We start from the raw sequence: 20,966 nt of genomic DNA, 5'->3' as shown, positions 1-20,966 counted from the left end.
GGGCTGTCCATGCTCGGCAACCATCAAACCTAACTGGAGATGTTTTGTAAGGAGGAATGGTCCAAAATACCTTCATCCAGAATCCAGACACTCATTAGAGGCTATGGGAAGCGTCTAGAGGCTTATTTTAGCAAAAGGAGGCTCTATTAAATATTGATGTGATATGTCTATTGGGGTGCCCAAATTTATGCACCTGTATAATTTTGTTTTGATGCATATTGCACATTTTGTTAATCCAATAAACCTCATTTCACTACTGAAATATTACTGTGTCCATCAGTTATTTGATAGATCAAAATGAAATTGCTGATCCAAACACCCAATTATTTATAAATGGAAATCATGGAAATTGTCAGGGGTGCCCAAAACTCTTTCATACGAATGTACTCATGAATGACATGTCGTTTTCAGAGAAATGCTGTTTAGTTATCAGTAGTCTGTCCTGTGCCTTAAGTGGATTCCTTGATTGCACTGGGCAGGTTCTCTCACTTGGGGAAAGTTCCATCCTCTGAAACATCTACATTGTACTGACTGACTAGCTGTCATTCAACTAAATATTTGACAGATACTTTAAATTGATCAGTGTTTCAATGAATACCATCTTAGTGCAATTCTTAACATGCTTTGCGCAATAGGGTTCTGCGGCAATGTTAATTCGGCTTGACCATTTTTTTTCTTCTAAATACATGCTCTTTAATATTTCATAGGTACATCAGTGTACGGTCTAGTAGTGTATTCCCGGACAAAAAGCGCACCAACAGACTTGTTTACCTGTTTTGAAACATTAACAATGGTATTGTGAAGGATGGCTGGCGCTTGTCATTCTCTCACACGAGAAGCTGAAAATGAAAAGGTTATCATGTGAACAGTCACAGCCATCTCTCCCTTCATATCCACCAGGATCACATCACAATATCAGAATACTATTCAGTCTTATCAACACATTAAACTCTCGTTACAAAATAACTGCATAAATCATTTGCTATTCATACCATTCTGAAAACCCTACACATAAACAAAAAGAGCATTTCTCACCTAGATCATTAAAAGCAACAATAAAAAAGGGGGGGGGGGGGGGTCAAAGTTGTTCTTCAGTCGCTCCAATGGATTCAGTACTCTGGGTATCAAATACAAATCTACTGCAAAGAGAAGAGGGGACTTAAGGCTTACAGCACTTCTACCACCCCACCCCCCAAGTTAAACTGGGGAGTCCCGTCATTAACCAATAAGATGGGGGGCACAGCCTATGGAACCGGTTAAGGCAAAGTGAGAGTGTGTCCACCTCCACTCCCCCCCCCCACTCCTCCCCCCCCTAACATCAGATGATAGCTCTATGCCAGGATCTTTTGTCTTTAAAAGCTGTAGTGCAAGTAGGAAGACATTTTTATAGCGGTAAATACTACATGGTGTTGCGTTATTGCTTGAGGGCTGCAAAGTCTGAGTTCACTTCCTACTGAGACTTCAGTGGAAGAGGACTCGTTACACCTCACCTGATTAGGTCAAATGTACATTGTCCATCAATCCCAACAATGACTGACTGGTTTGATAGAGGAACCAAGTGAGTCAAACTAGGGGACAATTGGTTGAGTAAGAAAAGCAACAGCCTTTGCAGCCCTCTGGATATTTCTCTGTAAATGTCATGCCCAGTTCATAATGAACTCTTAGTCCCTACCCCTAAACTTCTCATGGTCCCTTGTAGATCTAAGTGCCTAGGTGTAGGGGGGGTAGACTTCCAAATCGCAGTAACTTTGTCTCTGTGTCCCTCCAAACCATGGGAACTACAAGTTGTCTTCCTCCTGCTGTAACACAGTTGTATGATCACATCCTGTTTCTGAACATCCCAAAAAATCGCGCTGCAAAATAAAAATAAAAAATCCCCTACACTCACTGGTAAAAAAATACATCTCCTTTCAAAACAAAATAACTCTTCCATGATGCAGATTGAATTCAAATGCAAACGTGAGTCTAACGTACTTAAGTTTCAGTGGTTGATTAAAAACACATCTAAGTGCTATCATTGCATGATGAATAAGTATCACGCTGATCGAGAAGTCCAACCAAAAGGCAAACTTGTTATGCAAAACGTTGACAACCCAGTGATTCAATACATTTTAGTACTGTGTTTGACTAGATGGCAATTCTTTGTCTTATAAAAAAGGACATCACTACGAAAAATGCATCAGCCTTTTAAAATATGCAGCGCTTCAATATAAAGTGCTTCATTACATTGTTATATATATTTTTTTACAGTTTCTTATTAAAATATTGTATCCCTGGAGTGAAACCATAGTAAACATGTTACACATTGGTAAAAATAAACATTTTGGAATGTCTTTAAAAAAAAGTCCCTTTAGGTGATTTTGGTCAAGCTGAACTTGTTCCTGGAGCCTGGAAAGCAAAGTTATTCAAGTCTTATTACTCCATTCACAGCATCACATGCAGTCATTGAAAAAAGTACTTGCATGGTAAAATAATAAATGGGTGGGAAAAGGGTTAGATAAAAAAAAAAAAGCTTGGAAATGTATGGATGAGAAAATGGTACGGAAAAGAAAATGGAAGCCATGCAGTGGAGTGGTGATGTTAAGATCCATCTTGTGACCTGAAAGCTGAGGGACACTCAGAGGAGGGCTGAGGGATACGCCTGTATATCCTTGGGCCAAAGCTGACTTGCTTGCGATTATCAACAATGATTGTACATTATGACTAATACACATAGCTTATTATTTTCAAACTACTGGGGGAGATACTTCTACCTCTTAACTACAAAATTACAATAATAACTTTACCCATAATGCTCTGAGTATCTAGGAGATAAGAAAAGGCCAAATCTACAAGTAAACAGATAGGTGCTACTGAAGTTGGCAACTAACAGTGCTTTAAATAATTCCAGCAGTAAATGGAAATCCAGCAGCACCGTACAATAGACAGGCAAACAAAAAGTCCTATATCCATCTTCCCATTGGTCCCTTTTTAGCAATGCATCAGCGTTGTTGTTTCTCACTGCTGTGTACTTTAGGGGGGTGGACTGTTCATGGCATACTGTTTCTTTGTGTTCATCCCCCCCCCACCATCTTTCTAAGCTGACAGAAGAGCTACCAGACATGCCCCTATTTACCAAAAAGCACCATGGTGATAAGGCACAAAAACCTCCAACTAATTTACACTTCAGGTTAAAGATGGCCAGGAGATGACAGGCAAGCAAAACAAAAAACAGTAAAAAAAAGAAGAAAAAAGGAAAAAGAGGGATGGAATAGTTTGAGAAGAGTTATTAGAGATGAGGGTGAGCAAGATGCTGTTGTGGTAAGTTAGTTAGCATGCTTTAGCTAGCATGCGAAGACAACGATCTAGATGGCGACGGCGTCTGTGCCTTTGGTTGTGGCTGAGGCCTGACGACGGGGGAGGGTTTCTGGAGCAGCATGGCGAAGAGCACGAGTGTGGAGGTGGGCAGGTAGACGCAGAAGAAGAGGACCAAGTCCTCGGTCAGGCAGAGGATCAAGGAAACCATGGTACACTGCTCCCCCAGGGCCCAGTCCACCAGCACCCCTACCAGGAGGTAGTACACATGGAACTCCTGCAGCTCCTCCCACTCTCCCCCGCCTCCGTCCAAGCCCCAGCCCACCTCAGTGTCACCGCCCTCTCCACTGTCACTCACCATGGGCTTCATCTCCGGCCCCTCCACCGACACCGCTTCAGTGGGGCGGCTCCGCCCTCGCTCCACCACCCGTTCCAACTTCCTGCTGTTTTCCACAAACTCCTGCAGGAAGAGATGGAAAGGAGTGTCATACCATGTGCTGAAACGCACCAGTGTCGGTTAATATACACTTAATATATCATGTGAATGGTCCCGTCTGGCTCAGTTGGTAGAGCATGGCACTTGCAACTCCAGGGTTGTGGGTTCGATTCCCATGGGGTACCAGTATGAAAAAAAATATATAAAACTGTATGCACTCACTATTGTAAGTCTGCTAAAATGAAAACAATGTAAATGAATGCATTACCTTCGTCATTAAACCACAGAATCCTTAGCTTTAGTGTAGAAAAACAAAAACCTAGACTGAACAAAATTTAAAACGGAACATGTTGGTCATACATTTCATGACCTGAAATAAAAGATTCCAGAAATGTTCCATATGTACAAAAACGGTATTTCTCTTCAATTATGTGTACAAATGTGTTTACAACCCTGTTAGTGAGCATTTCTCCTATGCCAAGATAATCCATCCACCTGACAGATGTGGCATATCAAGAAGCTGATTAAAGAGCATAATCATTACACAGGTGCACCTTGTGCTGGGAACAATAAAGGGCCACTAAAATGTGCAGCTTTGTCACAACACAATGACACAGATGTCTCAAGTTGAGGGAGCGTGATATGCCACATCTGTCAGGTGGATGGATTACCTTGGCAAAGGAGAAATGCTCACTAACAGGGATGTAAACAAATTAGTGCACAAACTTTGAGAGAAATAAGCTTTTTTTGCATATGGAACATTTCAGGGATCTTTTATTTCAGCTCATGAAACATAGGACCAACACTTTACATATTGCGTTTATATTTTTGTCCAGTATAGATACACATATAATTTCCCATTTCAACGAAATCCCACCAGTATACCATATCTTCACGTAAATTACCATCAGGGCTTTGTCCATGTAGAACTCCTTGCCCGGTGTACCGTCGTTGTATTTGGTGTCAATGGCGAAGCAGAGGAAGAGTACGTCCACCACGATCTCGAAGATGGACAGGAAGCAGTGGGCCACCAGGAAGGCAAAGAGGCAGACAATGATGAGAGGGAGGACCCACTCTGCGTAGTCCCGCTGGTAGTTCAGCAGCAGTACGCCGGCGAACGCTGTGGAAGTCACGATCAGGATCTGACCACACACACACACAAACACACACTCAGGGTCAAAGGGTCAAAGTTTTACTCCTCAAATTCAGGCAATTGAACAGTCAACGTCACAGGAGGTTGGTGGCTCCTTAATTGGGGAGGACAGGCCCGTGTTAATGGCAGGAATGGAATTAGTGTAATGGTATCAAATACATGGTTTCCAGGTGTTTGATGCCATTCCATTTACTCTGTTCTGGCCATAGTTATGAGCCATTCTCCCCTCAGCAGCCTCCCGTGAGTCCATGCAATCAGGCCCACACTCAATGTAACGGCTGCCCTTAACCACAGATCTAGGAACAGATTACCCTACCCCCATCCTAACCTTAATCATCAAGGGGTTGAAAAGTAGATCTGATCCTGTAACAGTGAATAGGGACTACTCTGAAGCCCTCAAGTTTCCCAGCTGCCCCCCTCACCTTGCCCAGGAAGAGAACAAAGTCTCCCACAGCGTTGATGGCGGCCACCCTCAGAGCGTTCTCTACCAGAATCACAAAGGCGTCGCGCGCCGACGTACAGAAACTGGTGCTGTTGATGGCTGTCGCCGCGTACGCATTCTAAAGACAGAGCGAGAGAAGAGACTGTAGTCACTAAAGCAGACCAGCAGGACACAAACCAACTTACACCTGTTATCTATCCTTTATTTATATAAAACAAATATCCAATTAGGGGGAAGGAAAGCACTCCTACCTGATTCAAATAGTTGAGGCACTTCTCCAAACACCACAGGCAGCAGATACAGGTCTTCAACATGCAGCGAGCAAATGCATTTTCCTGTGTGAGAGAGAGATGGGGAAAGGTATCAGATGCACTATTCAAAAATAGATACAATAGTTTTCAAAACTGTTCCCTGCAGAGCTCCAGAACATAGTGTTCTCACATCTCCATGCTAAACCAAAAGATAGTGGAAACTGAAAGCAGCAGGCAGTCAGATTGCTGTAGGCCTACCCAACTGAACTGTAGGCCTACAGTTCAGGGCATTAGTCAGGTGAAGTTACCTCCACTCTCAGAACTCTGGAGAGCTAATGCCAGTTTATCCCTTCAATTCATTATGCTGCAAGGTGTCTCTCCATAGGTCAAGTCAAGCAGCAACACATGGGACGTGACAACAATCAGTAGGTTAAGGACAACAGACACTAACTCACATTACCCTCCAAGGAGAATAAAGAAAAATACCTGTAAAGAAAATGACATAATAATATAGTAACATGGTTTACCAGATGTTTATCCAAAATGACAAAATATATAGTCATTATATGTCCCATTTATTAACCAAACCAACACCCCTAATGTTACCAGCACTGTGTCAAACTCAAACAGCCATCTGAACATACATCCTCTCTCCTCTTAAAACTGTCCTAAACAGAGCAACAGAAGATGGCAGGTGTCATGTCACAACAATGTTGACATTGACAGCAATGTAAGATCTACTGGCGACAAACGAACAAGCTAGCCTTGATTAGCTTGTACAGCACATCACTGTATGTAACCTGCAGTATTTTATTATTCTCCATACAATGAATGTCAAAGAGAGAGAGAGAGAAGTTAGTCAACAGGGTGCTTTACCTTGCCCTTGAGCTGGTTGTGGACGTACATGAGCATTAGGCGTGGGATCTTGACCAGGGTGATAATGAAGGATCCCTTGGCCACCGTGCCCAGGTGGTACCTCATCAGTCTCAGCACTGACGACAGGATGGGGGTGACTGGCAGCCTGGTCTTGTCCCTGAGACAGAGGAAAGGATAGAGGGAAATAGAATGGAGGCCAAATAAATGAAGAGACCGAGAAGTTTAAATTGACATTCTTGTTCTTCTCTCTGGAATTCCCATAAATTCCTCGACTTTTGTTTTAGCAGAACACACTTCTGAGACAGACAATAAAATCGAATGTTATTACTAATCTTATAGCCGATATCCTATAGAATAAACATTTAAAATCAAATTGTATTTGTCACATGCGCCGAATACAACAGGTGTAGAACTTAGTGAAATGCTTTACTTAAAAGCCCTTTACCAACAATGCCTTAAGAAGTTAAGAAAAAATAAGTGTTAAGTAAAAAAAATAGAAAATAAAAGGTAACAAATAATTAAACAGCAACAGTAAAATAACAATAGCGAGGCTACAGTATATACAGGGGGTACCAGTACAGAGTCAATGTGGGGGGGGCACCAGTTAGTCGAGGTAATATGTACATGTAGGTAGAGTTTGTACATAAACAAATCATGAAAATATAATTTCAGAGTCAGACCTTGTGTAGTAGTACGTTACCACAGCTCCAGCGACAGTCATCTGCTGGCAGGCCAGGATGAACTCACTGATCCAGATGAGGCCCACAGCGTGGTACCACGTCATGTACTGCAGAGGCCCAGTCAGACGGAACTCTGTCAGACCTGTCTCCTCGTTCTGGACCGGGTTCCCTGAGGTGGACATCTCAGTCTCAGTCTAGTGGTCGGGACTAGTTTGGACAAGTTCCTGAATAAGGCCAATACAGTAAACTGAACTAAACCGTACTAGTGCGGTGTCCTGTTGTGTTGGAATTCATCACTTACCATTTGTAAAGATTCTCTCTCACTCACTTTTGCTTCCAGTGCCAGGCCCCAGTACATCCAGAAGAGGAGAACCATTGCCCCGCTCCCTCCTCCACCCTCCCTCCCTCTCTACCCCTCTCCCTCCCTCACCGGTGGTCCCGAGAAAGAGCAACACCAGGCCCCAGTACATCCAGAAGAGGAGAACCCTTGCCCCGCTCCCTCCTCCACCCTCCCTCCCTCTCCCTCTCCCTCCCTCACCGGTGGTCCCAAGAAAGAGCAGCACCAGGCCCCAGTACATCCAGAAGAGGAGCAGGGCCAGGAAGGTGCAGAAGGGCTGCAGGGTGAGCAACGGCAGGTGGATGAACACCTTGCCGGCCACGTGGAACAGGGCGATGGTCAGGGCCACTCGTTTCCTCATGAACAGCATCAGCAGGAGAAGGATCACCTGGGGGGGGGGGGGGGGGGGGGAAATCACACAGAAAGAAAGAGAAGGGTATAGGAAGAGAGGGATGAGAGAGAGCGAGAGAAATTGGGATCGATAAGGAGGGAGAGGGATATAAATTAGTGAAGAAGAGAACAACAGGTCAAGAGAAGGTGGAAGGGACATAGGAAGACAAAAACAGACAGGAAGACAAGGGGTAATGGAGAATGATGAAACAAATGGAAGATGGCCAACAGGAGTGGGAGAGAGTGAGAGGAAGGTTAAAGAGAGAAAGGAGGGGGGAGTAAAAAAGTAGGGAGGTGCCAGGAGTCAAGAGTTTGAGATTTCAAAGCAGCGCCAGGCATTCAATCTGAAATGTCACACACACTCCACCCACAATTTACAAGGCTTGGTTGCCCAGTCTCCCTTTCATTCCAAACACAAACACTAACTGTACTCACTGTGAATACGGTGGCAGCGATGGCATACACCAGAAGCGCCTGGGCACTGTCCCTTGTCATCTCTGCTTCCTCCTTAGCATCTTTCGTCTCCGTAGTCTCTTTAGATAAGGTCTTGTTGGCAGTTAACCGGTGGTCTATGTACAGCCACCACAGAATGCTTGTGCCCGCTACAGAAAAACAGAGACACTTTCTATGATAGATTGAACACCTGCACACTGCTAAATGCAAAGAGGACTGTCCCAAAAATTATCATAGAATGACTGCTAATTGCAAAACTATGGCACGGTTTTCAGTTGTTATTTTGATTGATCAAAACACTGCACAGGAAGTAAGGCCAGGAAACAGGTAAATGAGCTCACCCAGGGAGCCCAGGACCACCATGGCAGTGAGGATCCAGACCAGCACAGCAGAGATGTAGCGGATGATCAGCATTAGGATCATGGAGAGCACTGTAGCACAACACAGATCTAGGATCAGCTAACCCTGCCCTCGGGCCTCAACCCTAACCTCAACCATTTGGAATCAAAAACCAAAACTGACCATGAATCAGAACTCAAGAGAACCAGTTCCCCAAGTGAAGATCGAGGATCAGCTTAACCATATTCAAACCCTTTCCTTCCCCACCTTGACACAGCAGAACCTTGTCTTACTCTAACCCACATGTACTCTGAGCATTAACTCCCAAATGTACAAGTTCATGGCTCCCATGTCATGCCCTTTACCTGAGAGCTTCCTTCCTCTCATTCCAAAGAGCGCAGTCTCAGGGGGGACTCAAAGATGTGATGACTTTGCTGTATTTTCACCGAGCACTGCGTTTCTCCGCCGTTGATGTCTGACCTACAGTAACTGCCTATGTACTGACACTACATACTGATATGGAGAAATCAGCAGAATGCACTAGAGCAGGACAGATGTTCCCTATGCAGGTCTATTCTTTACTGGCTCACATTAGTGAAGGCTCAGAGACTAGTGGGCCCCAGAAATACAATAAAGATTTAGTCATTCACTCTCACAAGACCAATCCCACTGAGTTCAGAGACTAAGGCCCTGTCCAGAAACAACCCATTAGCCCCTTCCCCTGGCTCTTCATGTAGATCTGAAACAATTGGATAGGCATGGTAGTAGTTCCACCTTGTTCCCCAATGGGTGCAGATTTGGCCATATTGCTTATACCTATCCAGCATCCCCGAGATACTGCTGATAACAAACATGCTGATGAGGTCATCACCTAGCGCCAGCAGACAGAGGCCCACGATGATCTCCTTGCTGGCCATCACGCCACCGATCAGCCTGTGCAACACGCTGTTGTCGCTCACAAACGTCACCACAGCCTCTGCAAACTTGGCATAGCAGGAGATGTCCACCGGTGTGCAGCGGTTGAACACCGGGAGAGATTTGCTGTGGGATGGAACGAAGTAGAGGTCAACCGTCAGGGGTCACATGACCTGGGAGGTTCTCTAAAACATGAACGGTTTGAATACTTAAAAAAATATATATGTACCCCCCTTTCTTGAGGTAATATCTAATCTATATGACTGGTTAAGTGAAAGTCCTGAATGAAAATAAGCAATCTAAGCCTATTGAAATGCAGCCCTAATGTTAGGCCTTCCTACCTTGGTGGAACTGGAAGTTTGGGACATTTTTCAAACCTCTCTGGAAGGCTGGGGTATTTGTGACCGGCTAGTTCGTATGAACACAGCTCCGACCCTGAGTGAAATACAAAGACATTGAACACAGGAAAGTGAAACCATAAACATACCTAGGAACATAAGGACGATTGATTTAAATTCAGTCTCCCCAGAAGTGATCAGTTATAGCTCAATATGTTGTCTAAACCAACATATGCTGATCCATATTTCATCCTTTTCCCTTCATGCAACTGAGCACGTTACACAATCTTGTTCTTAACTGTGTTACGCTCACTGCCACAGGAATTCAGAATCAGAACACAAGACCTCTGGAGAAGGCAAAGTTACATAACCCCAGCCCAGTCTATCATGGGGCATACATGGAGTGCGTGTGTCACAATAAGTATATACAGTGCTGACAGGAGACACGCAAGCCTGGCTGAAGGACGGGCTAGGATAGCACAAACAACAGTACCCATACAGCAAGGGGTGGCATTGGCCTTAATGGTGCCTTTGTTCATCTAGTTCGCTCTCCACATGTGCCAAGGTGCCTGCTGTGCCAGAGTGTGTGTTGAATGAAAGGACAGTATTAAGGGAAGATGGCACGCGGGATCACGGTCATGTCAGTGTTTGTAGAAAGGGTTTGTCGTTCCAAAGGATGGCAGTGATTCACTGTCAATGACGTGATGGATGGCTGCTGGAACGATGACCTAGTAGCCTTCTGTTTATGGGGGTGGGGTGGGGGGGAGTGAGAAACAACTGCTCCTCATAGCACTCTTTTCTAACGGAACAACCTTTCCATTTGTTTTTTAAACGCCGCTCATCTAAAAATGTGTGGTGATTAGTTGTTTTTTTCCTTCATGGATATGATGTGAGATTGTGATGAATAAAATGCAAGCGCTTCCTTTCAAAACAATTCACGACGTGACCACTGTCGTCAAACAGATTTTCTAATCAATAACTTGTATGTGCTGGGGTCCACAGCATTATCAGTAGAGAGTTACTAAGAGGTATAGAGAATCTGTCAATGATTCAATATGCTGTCAGTGTTATGCTTTTGTGTGCTTTGATGGCAGAAAAGCATATAGCTGACAGCAGTGGCAACCTGTCATTCAGGGCGTAATTTTGTTATATATATATATATATATATACACACATACACACACGTTCAAAAGTTTGGAGTCACTTAGAAATACCTTTGTTTTTGAAAGAAAAGCACATTGTCTGTCCATTAAAATATCAAATTCATCAGAAATACAGTGTAGACATGGTTAATGTTGTAAATGACTATTGTAGCTGGAAACGGCTGAATTTTTAAATGGAATATCAACATAAACGTACAGAGGACCATTATCAGCAACCATCACTCCCGCGTTCCAATGGCATATTGTGTTAGCTAATCCAAGTTTATCATTTTAAAAGGCTAATTGATCATTAGAAAACCTGTTGGCAATTATGTTAGCACAGCTGAAAACTGTTGTCCTGATTAAATAAGCAATAAAACTGGTTTCTTTAGACTAGTTGAGTATCTGGAGCATCAGCATTTGTGGGTTCGATTGCAGATTCAAAATGGCCAGAAACAAAGACCTTTCTTCTGAAATTCATCAGTATACTCTTGTTCTGAGAAATGAAGGCTATTCCATGTGAGAAATTGCCAAAGAAACTGAAGATCTCGTCCATCACTGTGTACTACTCCCGTCACAGAACAGCGCAAACTGGCTCTAACCAGAATAGAAAGAGAGAGAGGCCCCGGTGCACAGCTGAGCAAGAAGACAAGTACATTAGTGTCTAGTTTGATAAACAGATCCCTCAAAGTCCTCAAATGGCAGCTTCATTAAATAGTACCCACAAAACACCAGTCTCAACGTCTACAGTGAAGAGGTGACTCCGGGATGCTGGCCTCTGTCCAATGTCTGTTCTTTTGCCCATCTTAATGTCTTTTATTTTTATTGGCCAGTCAGATATTACTTTTCTTTGCAACTCTGCCTAGAAGGCCAGCATCCCGGCAAGCCTTTTTGTCCTAGACTTGGCACTCCGGTACCGCTTGCCATGCGGTAGTAGAGAAAACAGTCGGACAATTTTTAGGGACTTCCTCAGACACAGCCTGGTGTAGAGGTCCTGGATGGCAGGCAACTTAGCCCTAGTGATGTACTGGTGATGATGTACTACTACCCTCTGTAGTGCCTTGCGGTCGGAGGCCGAGCAATTGCTGTACCAGGCAGTGATGCAACCAGATGCTCTCGATGTTGCAGCTGTAGAACCTTTTGAGGAGATTTGACCCATGCCAAATCTTTTTAGTTTCCTGAGGGAGAATAGGCTTTGTCGTGCCCTCTTCACGACCTTCTTGGTGTGTTTGGACCATTCTAGTTTGTTGGTGATGTGGACACCAAGGAATTTGAAGCTCTCAACCTGCTCCACTACAGCCCCGTCGATGAGAATGGGGGAGTGCTCGGTCCTCCTTTTCCTGTAGTCCACAATCATTTCCTTAGTCTTGGTTACGTTGAGGGATAGGTTGTTATTCTGGCACCACCTGGCCAGGTCTCTGACCTCCTCCCTATAGGCTGTTTCGTCATTGTCGGTGATCAGGCCTACCACTGTTGTGTCGTCTGCAAACTTAATGATGGTCTTGGAGTCGTGCCTGGCCATGCAGTTGTGGGTGAACAAGGAGTACAGGAGGGGACTGAGCACACACCCTTGGGGGGCTCCAGTGTTGAGGATCAGCGTGGTAGATGTGTTGCTACCTACCCTCACCACCTGGGGGCGGCCCATCAGGAAGTCCAGGATCCAGTTGCAGAGGGAGGTGTTTAGTCCCAGGATCCTTAGCTTAGTGATGAGCTTGGAGGGTACTATGGTGTTGAACGCTGAGCTTTAGTCAATGAATAGCATTCTCACATAGGTGTTCCTTTTGTCCAGGTGGGAAAGGGCGTGTGGAGTCCAATAGAGATTGCATCATCTGTGGATGTGTTTGGGCGGTATGCAAATTGGAGTGGGTCTAGGGTTTCTGGGATATTTATACTGACTATGTCCATCCTAGCTCGCTCACTAATGTCTTAATCAAAATTACGGATTGCCTCTTATACGCTTGTCATCCCCTTATGCCATAGTTTGTACATCTAAATTGTCAGTAGAAACCACATTTGTTTAAGTAAGTCAGCCATATCAGCTATGTTTTTTTTTAAAGGCAGTAAATGAAGCTGAATGAACTGTTTCGCTGCCAGACAAGGCTCCGCTGATAGCAGTTGTAGCATTGGTATGGTGTTAGGACAGATTTATGTAGGCCCTAACAGTTTGTGGGCACCGTTTGTCACGGTTATAGTGCATTTAATGTATTGTTTAGTGTTGTGTAGTGGATTTGCTGGTAGTGCATTACACATGATAATTTTTTTGCCCCACCAAGAATTGCATGCTAAAATCACCACTGGCTGACAGTGTCCACTCTGTTTCACCAGGGGCCCTACTCACTCACCATTGTGCATGGCGAATCTCTTGAGGTCCTGGTACGTCTTCAGCTCTTCATCAGGACACAGGGACACACACAGGGCCATGGACTTGATCTTCCTCTGCACTATGTCAATGTTACATGGGTCCAGGAAGAACACATACCTGCAGACAAATCAGACAACAAAATATCTGTTCTTTATCAATAACACCTACATAAGGGATGGGTAACAAGGAATGTGAGAATTTTCAGCAATTTGTTTAACAGTTTATCAATAAAATCTGTTTCCCATTACAAATATGAGGAATGAGTCACGAGATGTGAAATTGTGGGAACATGTGATTCTGAGAGAGGAAAACAAAGGCACAAAATGACCGGGAAAACCCAGAAGCCTACACCGCCCCTCAATGTCCTGTTCATTTTGGGGACAAAGCAAACCCACTGCCTCAACAATACCTTATCCACTGAGATATGATAGAATGTCACGAGATAGAGAGCCTTTGGCTGCTGCTCCTGGAACTGGTCCATGGGACTTGGCAGTGGAATGGAGAGTGGAAGGAACAAGGACATGTCAATAAGAGAATCCTTCACTGTGGTCCATCTGCCTGGTGCTTTTATACACTAGGGGGTGGGCACCTCGCCCACACACACACACACACACACACGAGGGTCGTTTCATGTAATTTCAGCAAGTAATGACACCCACCATCTCAGATTGTTCTGAACTCGTTTCGTTTCTTTAGTTAGAAACAGATCCGATTAGCATTCCTGCAACATTATTTTGTTGAAATATAATTTGACCTCAGAAATAGATTGCACCTAAATTTGACATTAATTTATAGAACATTCAATAAATATAGTACCTAACATCCAATTTGGACCAAAAGTGTTTTCTACTAACAATGATTAAGAATCCAAAGAAATTGTCAGAAGCCACCCACAGACCCCTCACACCAATCGCTCCCCAACAACCAGTATCAGTTCTCTATGTCTGACAACACAGGCGGTTGTGGCACCTTAATTGGGGAGGACGGGCTCATAGTAATGGCTGGAATAGGATACATGGAACGGTATCCGACTCAAACACATGGTTTCCATGTGGTTGATACCATTCCATTCACCCCGTTCCAGACATTATTATGTGTCTGACAAGTAGTATGAAGCTGCAGCTCTGAGTACTGATTCTTCATACTATGTATTGTATTCTCAGTGAATTTGGTGATGTTTTTTTCTCCTGTTCAGAGAAATTAGCCACTGAAGTTGTTTGTTTTATGTCCCATCCGACATCCTGATATAACCAGGTTCTGACCACTAGATGGTGCCGTTCCTGCTATTAGGTCAACAAAGTTTGAAGTACCCCCACCTCTAAAATGTTAAAGGGATAGTTCACCCATTTTACAAAACAACATTGTTTCCTTACCCTGTAAGCAGTATATGGACAAGATTTAAATTTCTGGTGATTCATAAGCTGGCACAGTGGTTTGCACTGCACACATACTTGTTGAAAGGAAGATAGATATGAAAATCAAGTCACACTGGATTTATCAGAATATTTGAGGGCAGTTTGACTTTCTCTAAAGTCAGTTCTTCCTAACAGCTGAGGTTAGGATCAGACTTGGATAGACTGATCCTGGATCAACCAGCTGCCATGGCCAGAACAATACGTCTACTGCGCTGTACTGTTTACATTTGGTCCCTGCCTTGTGAATGAGGAGCTGCTTAACTGTACTAGCCAAATAAACCCTGACCAGCTATCCCTTAAGCTCGGACTTTGTTGTCACTGACTGTATTGTGTGACACCAGCCTATACCTTAAAGGGTTGCTGAGAGCAGGACTGAAAACAGCATAGAACATAACCTCAACTTGGCCTACATTGCTAGGATTACATTATCCACCCCAGCAATGCTAGACTTTTTCGCCCACAGAATTGCAAAAATAGACACTTTCGAACAAACAATGTCTGAGTACCACCAAGAAAGATCACAGCTGTGTTATTGTTATTTCCGCATTCAAAACAACTGGGAACTGGGCAATCTCCGACGTCCGACTTCAGTGCATTCAAGACAACTCAGAACTCAGAAAAAAAACTATTTCCAAAAGGGACAAATCCAACTTGTAATTCCAAGTCAGAAATGTAGGAACATTTTTCTAGAGCTCTGACTTTCTGACATTCCGGCCTGAAGGTCACACACCATGATTAGTCTTGAAAGCACCATAGGTCTAATGACATGAAGAGAAGATATACCAAGAGAGAGAAGGAAGTGAGGTGAAGAATAAGAGAGAGAGAGAGTAAGAGAGAGAGAGACAGAAACAGGATTGACAGCTGTGTAGTCCTTAATTGAATCCCGTGACAGCTGCCTTCCCAATTGAGTTCAGCATCAGGTGGTTGCGTTCGCACCGAGGCCTGTCAGTCAAGCCTCACACCCTCTCCACCAAACTCTTCTACACACTCACACACACTGCCGCTGGGGCCAGCATTAATCCAGTGGTCTCAGTCTACAGCGCCAGTCTGTCTGTGTGTGTGTGTGTGTGTGTGTGTGTGTGTGTGTGTGTGTGTGTGTGTGTGTATCACTCACATCAATAGCCCAATCCTGGGAGGGGCCGTCAAGGTGCTTTAATGAAGCATATAATTGCTAGCTAATGTGATGATTATGGACCGGGGAAGCTAACCAGTGAGCCTGAAAAGGGTTCTCAAGGGCAGAAGCCATTTCATTTCAAAATAGTTCTGTCGATAAAACCTCCATCTATACATTTGCATGTGCCTGTCAATAAACATACAACCACACCTTTGACACCCATGTCAGACTATTACCCAGGACTAGAGGCTTGGGGATCATTTCAGACTGGGCAGGCTAGTCACTGTGGGATCAATCGACACAATAGCCATGTACAACCGAGGGTCCAATATCCCTATAGCTATTCATTTAAATAGCCTTACCTGCAGGTGTGTCTTTACACAACACAACCCTACCACAAGCATCAACAGCACAAGAAACGTCTACCTCCGTTCACTTACATAGTCACTGACTGATACCAAGCTACTTTCTCTCCCTCTCCCCATTCCCTATGACTAGCTATATCTTGTGTCTGTAAACATTGGCAGCAGGGCAATGCATACCATTTATACACACATTAACACAATGGACAAATTCTATGTTCAATAGGAAGAAACTAGCAAATAAAACAATGAAAAATGACATGTTCCATTGTTTCATCAGTCTGGCCAAACGGTAAGAGGAAAAACTTCAAGCAGAGCGAATTCAAACCCATTAATATCTGTTGACTGACACTCCGGCAAAACCACAAAGAAATGAATTACCCTGTGCTGATGACCCACAGGTCTGTACCACAGGAGGTATTCTAATTCCTAATTCTATGGTACCCCTAGCCAATCATTAAGCACACGGTCAATCCAAAGAGGGGAAAGTAATCAGCATGCAATGCAAATGAAGTGGCTGAAATACCAGTGTTCCCAGAGGGTGGTGCAGGCAGTAAGTACAGTTGACCGTGACAGAACGTCCTACTCCTGAGGCCTCTGCATATTTATTCAAGGTTCTATTTATGCCAGTAGCGTCCAGATCACGGTTAAAATGACTGCCATTTGACATTTCTATTGAACCAATGAGCAACGGGGCAAAGCTATTTCTTCATATTTCTCAATGAGGGCTAATTCGGCCTACCGTTTATGTTTGTAAACATCGGGTTGGGTTTTGGCAAATGTCACTGCCACTTCAAGATAGAAGTGTGTGAAGTGGGTGAGAAAGACTCACTTTTTGTCCGTCTGATCCAGTCCACTCAGCCGGACCCCTTCGATCTGCTCATTGCGTTGGCCGCAGGTGTTCCCGTAGCTGTCATACCCAAAGACCAGGCGGCCTGCGCCCCCCGTGGCGATGGTGAACCCACAGATACTCCCCTGAGAGAAGCATTACCAAGCATTAGCATCCAATGCTACAAATGCAATACGTGAAAGTAAGTAGTGAAAGTAAGTAGTGATCTCTCTCTCCCCCTCTCCCTCTCTCGAATATCTATTCAGATCAGTTTGTAAGTTTCATACATTTTAGCCACACTGTCAACCATTCTCAAAAGTCTGAGCACACTTCAAGTTTAAACTTCAGGAGATGTTAATTGTCTGCATGCTTGGAGACAATTGGCTGAGCGAAGGTGGTAGGTGTGGTAACCTAACAGGTGCCACTAGTCAGGCAATCAATCAGCTGGGCATTTAAAAAAAGTGTGTCATAGGAGGAGTTGAACGACTTTCATTGAGGTGAGCCTTGTATTTAGTATTAAAATGTGGTTTAACATACATTTATGGTATTACATTGTACTTCGTTTTCAATTGTAAAATAAATAAGCATATATATATACACTTACCATTCCAACACAGAATACAGTAAATAAAAGGAACCACGGCAAATCCGTGCAACTTCGATCCTCCAAGGGTTTCCATTCTCTCTTTGTCCTCTGTAAAACAACATACCAACACATCGTCGGTGCCACATTAGCAAATAGGATGCAGTCTATATGCGCCTGTCAATTCAAATGTGAAACTGTAGGCTACACATGTTATTTCACACAAATGTACAATGGCACGCAATTTCATTGACATCTTATTTTCGTAGATAGACTGTGGCCGAATGTAGTGAAACATTACTTTGCGTTAAACAATCACATTAACGATATTCTACTCTTCTTCATTGTCAAGGCGCTGTTCAATTGCGTCAAATCTCGCACGTTGCGAGAGGTTTGTTTACAAAGCTAACGGTGCTCACGGGCTATTTATGGTATGCAAAGCTGCTTTCAAGCGGTAGCTTGATGTCGGTGGTAATGAACTAAACTATAAAACCATTATTGTCGCAAATTATAGCTCGATATTTCTTCGGCTTCAATAATAGGATTACCACTACTCTTCCCCGATCAACATAGCCTAGGTTTATCTAATCTGACTACGGTGGTGAGAATTGTCATTGGATGCCAGCGGTCGCAACAATATAAGCAGTGCAATCGCCGTTGCATGCATGATGTTTAAGGTGCAATTAAATGAATGCAACATGGGGGTGGAGGAAACCGTTAGCTTACCTCTGTGCTACCGCAGCATCCCATTGCAGTCAAGGGTTAGATTTGAGAAGGACTAAATGCTACAGCACAAAAACCCAAACTTGCAGGGAGTTAAGGGTATTATGTTTACCCTGCATGAATTGCAAAACACCGATTTGTAGATTAGAAAGGCGACACAAATGGTATATTCCATCCAAAATGCATACTAATATCTATCTCCTTCCTCCAGGTATAAGGGATTAATAGTTTCGGATTTATCGCACCACACTTCCTGGTGGATTGTGCAGATGCAGCCGGAAAAGGAACGTAGCGTCCATTCATGCGACTGCGCATTTGGTACCCGACTATAACCGGAGGATGGCGGGACTTCTAAAAGCACGGCTTTCTCTTTGTATCCTAATGTCCATTTACTCTAACTACACAATATGACGCACACGCCCATGATAAACTATAAGACATTAAAAACTGGAGGAGTTGTGGGCCTAAGAAAACACAACCATAATGCACATAATTTTAAAAATGAATAGGCCAGCTAAAGGGGCATGAAATGTTCCAATAAATTTGTATTGTCAGCGCTCCCATTATCAAATTAAAATTAACATAATGGATTGACCGTTTCCATTCATCTAAATCCAAATTGTTCATCAGAGGTTAATGCAATTTCTTATCAGCCAATAAATGATGCTATATAGCCTAGGCTACTTGATCAATATTCTAGCAACTACCTATAATTTACTTGTTTTTGAAAGATTTGTTCGTAAACCAATCATCTTAATCAAATGCATAATGTATGATAATGTATGAATAGCATACACATCTTTTAAACTGGGGGGGAAAGAAGCATAAATAACCTTTCACAATACCAAAATATATATTAACGCTTTTCTCACTCTCATACGGTATCCAGGATTTTTCTGCACGCTGTATTCTGTCCCCAAATAAGGGTTGTCCACTGTTTTCCTGGGCCTTCCTTGCTGGGTACCGCTTGTCGAACTTCTCTGTTCCATCTTCTTGGCTGTGTGGGGCACAGCACTGGCAGGGAGATGCCAGTCTGAAGGAAGAAAGAGGGGCCTTTGTTGCATTGTTTTCTGTTGTACCAGGGAGAGAGTGCGCTGTGTGTGTGTGTTTGTGCGCGTGAATGTGTGTGTGATGTTTATTTTTAAGGCAGTAATGAGTGATTGCATTATCAACCTTTGGCATGCCTTTTTAAAATATAGGTTTTGGAGCGATACAGTATGTGTTCAAAGTACTAAGTTAGTAGTTTGTTTTTCTTGTTCTTTTCGATTATCAATCCCTGTTTTTACCATCAACTGTAGGGCTACAATTTAGACACAACATTTCTAAACAAATTCAGTGTTTTCTGTATTTGTTTTGATGTAATTGTACATACCGACATGTACATTATTATAATGGATTAATGGGCAACATTTGATGAGATCATTCCGTTTGTGATTTATCTTTGTACAATACAAATGTCTTGCCATTTTGGTTTCAGCCACTAGAGGGAAGTCACACCTTGTGTAAAAGAAGTTGGAGAAGTCGGCAGTAAAGTGGACCCAACAGCAAAAGATGAAACGGATGGAGTTGTCAAAGATTCAGGGCGTCTCAATAGTCTGAACTGGCTACCTCTACTCATCACCTTGACTACATTTGTTTGTACATTGATCTAAAAACCAATCTCACAGCTCACTTAGATCACTCCAGTTGAAGGAAAGGAAGTAAAGAAAGTGGACATCTTTGAACTATTTAGCTGCATTAGTGTCTCACTTACGAGAAGATCGACATAGTACATGGTAGCAAAACTACAACAATTGTCCCCTTTTGCACTCCTATCTGTGAGCTACTATGATATGTCTAGGCATTCCATTAAAACAGCAAATCAGAGGTTTTGAGAAAGGTCTATGTATAAACCAGACTAAATAACAGAGTTCATCTTGTTTTAGGGAGTGGATCTCATGACTATCTGGATGACTAAATGTGACGACACAGCATTTCAACTAAATGTGCCATCCTCACTTGTCATGCTTTTTTTGGACAATATCTCCTGAGTCGACCATTGCTTTTTGTTAGTCCCTATATGTGTGTTGTGGGCTCCAAATCTGTAGGTCGAACCTTTCACTTCCATTTGTTACCTAATATGTAGCATATTATTTAGCAGTCTTTTTGCAGTAGGGGGCAGTTTCTTGTTTTTGTTGGCCTAGTGTGTAATGAGGCAGTGTTTGGTGAGAGCCTCCCATTTGGTGGGTCATTCAGACCCTGTGTAATGGGTCTGATTCGCTATGCTCTGGTAGTTTTTAATAGACTCCATTGTTACCAGGGTACCCTCAGAAAAACAAGATGAAATTCACAATTTTCATTCATCTGCTTGCTCTGCCCTCATAGCCTCAAATTTGAAGTGTTTTACCAATTTCATTGCGGGACCACCAGGACTACAAGTTAAACACAAAACAATTTGACATATACAGTTGCGTTTATTAGTTTTATTGATGAATGTCAAAAAGAATGTCTGCCAAAGAAACAACCTGATAAAAAAAGACTAAGAATTCTGTA

The 20,966-nt window shown here is 43.3% G+C and overlaps 1 protein-coding gene across 2 annotated transcripts; it reads right to left on the bottom strand.

Annotated features, from left to right (window-relative positions):
- Nucleotides 1-679: 679 nt before the first annotated feature.
- On the bottom strand, nt 680-19,513 carry LOC110488865 (choline transporter-like protein 1). Of its 2 annotated transcripts, none has more exons than XM_021561294.2 (16): nt 19,307-19,513; nt 17,733-17,822; nt 17,132-17,274; nt 13,389-13,525; nt 9,908-10,001; nt 9,523-9,692; nt 8,654-8,743; nt 8,295-8,461; nt 7,671-7,857; nt 7,133-7,301; nt 6,453-6,609; nt 5,577-5,660; nt 5,306-5,443; nt 4,636-4,872; nt 3,653-3,754; nt 680-2,388 (listed from the first exon to the last, which is right to left on the bottom strand). In XM_021561294.2, the coding sequence occupies exons 1-16, from the start codon at nt 19,496-19,498 to the stop codon at nt 2,365-2,367; spliced, it is 2,181 nt and encodes a 726-aa protein (XP_021416969.2). In that variant the 5' UTR covers nt 19,499-19,513; the 3' UTR covers nt 680-2,364. The 2 variants fall into 2 exon arrangements, with proteins under 2 accessions (XP_021416969.2, XP_021416970.2); XM_021561295.2 differs by lacking the exon at nt 19,307-19,513 and adding an exon at nt 18,438-18,739.
- Between the last annotated feature and the right edge of the window lie 1,453 nt (nt 19,514-20,966).

This window comes from Oncorhynchus mykiss, chromosome 14, assembly GCF_013265735.2.
Source record: "Oncorhynchus mykiss isolate Arlee chromosome 14, USDA_OmykA_1.1, whole genome shotgun sequence".
Classification (NCBI taxonomy): domain Eukaryota; kingdom Metazoa; phylum Chordata; class Actinopteri; order Salmoniformes; family Salmonidae; genus Oncorhynchus; species Oncorhynchus mykiss.
The sequence above is the reverse complement of the archived record's forward strand: the minus strand, read 5'-3'. Positions and strand labels throughout refer to the sequence as shown.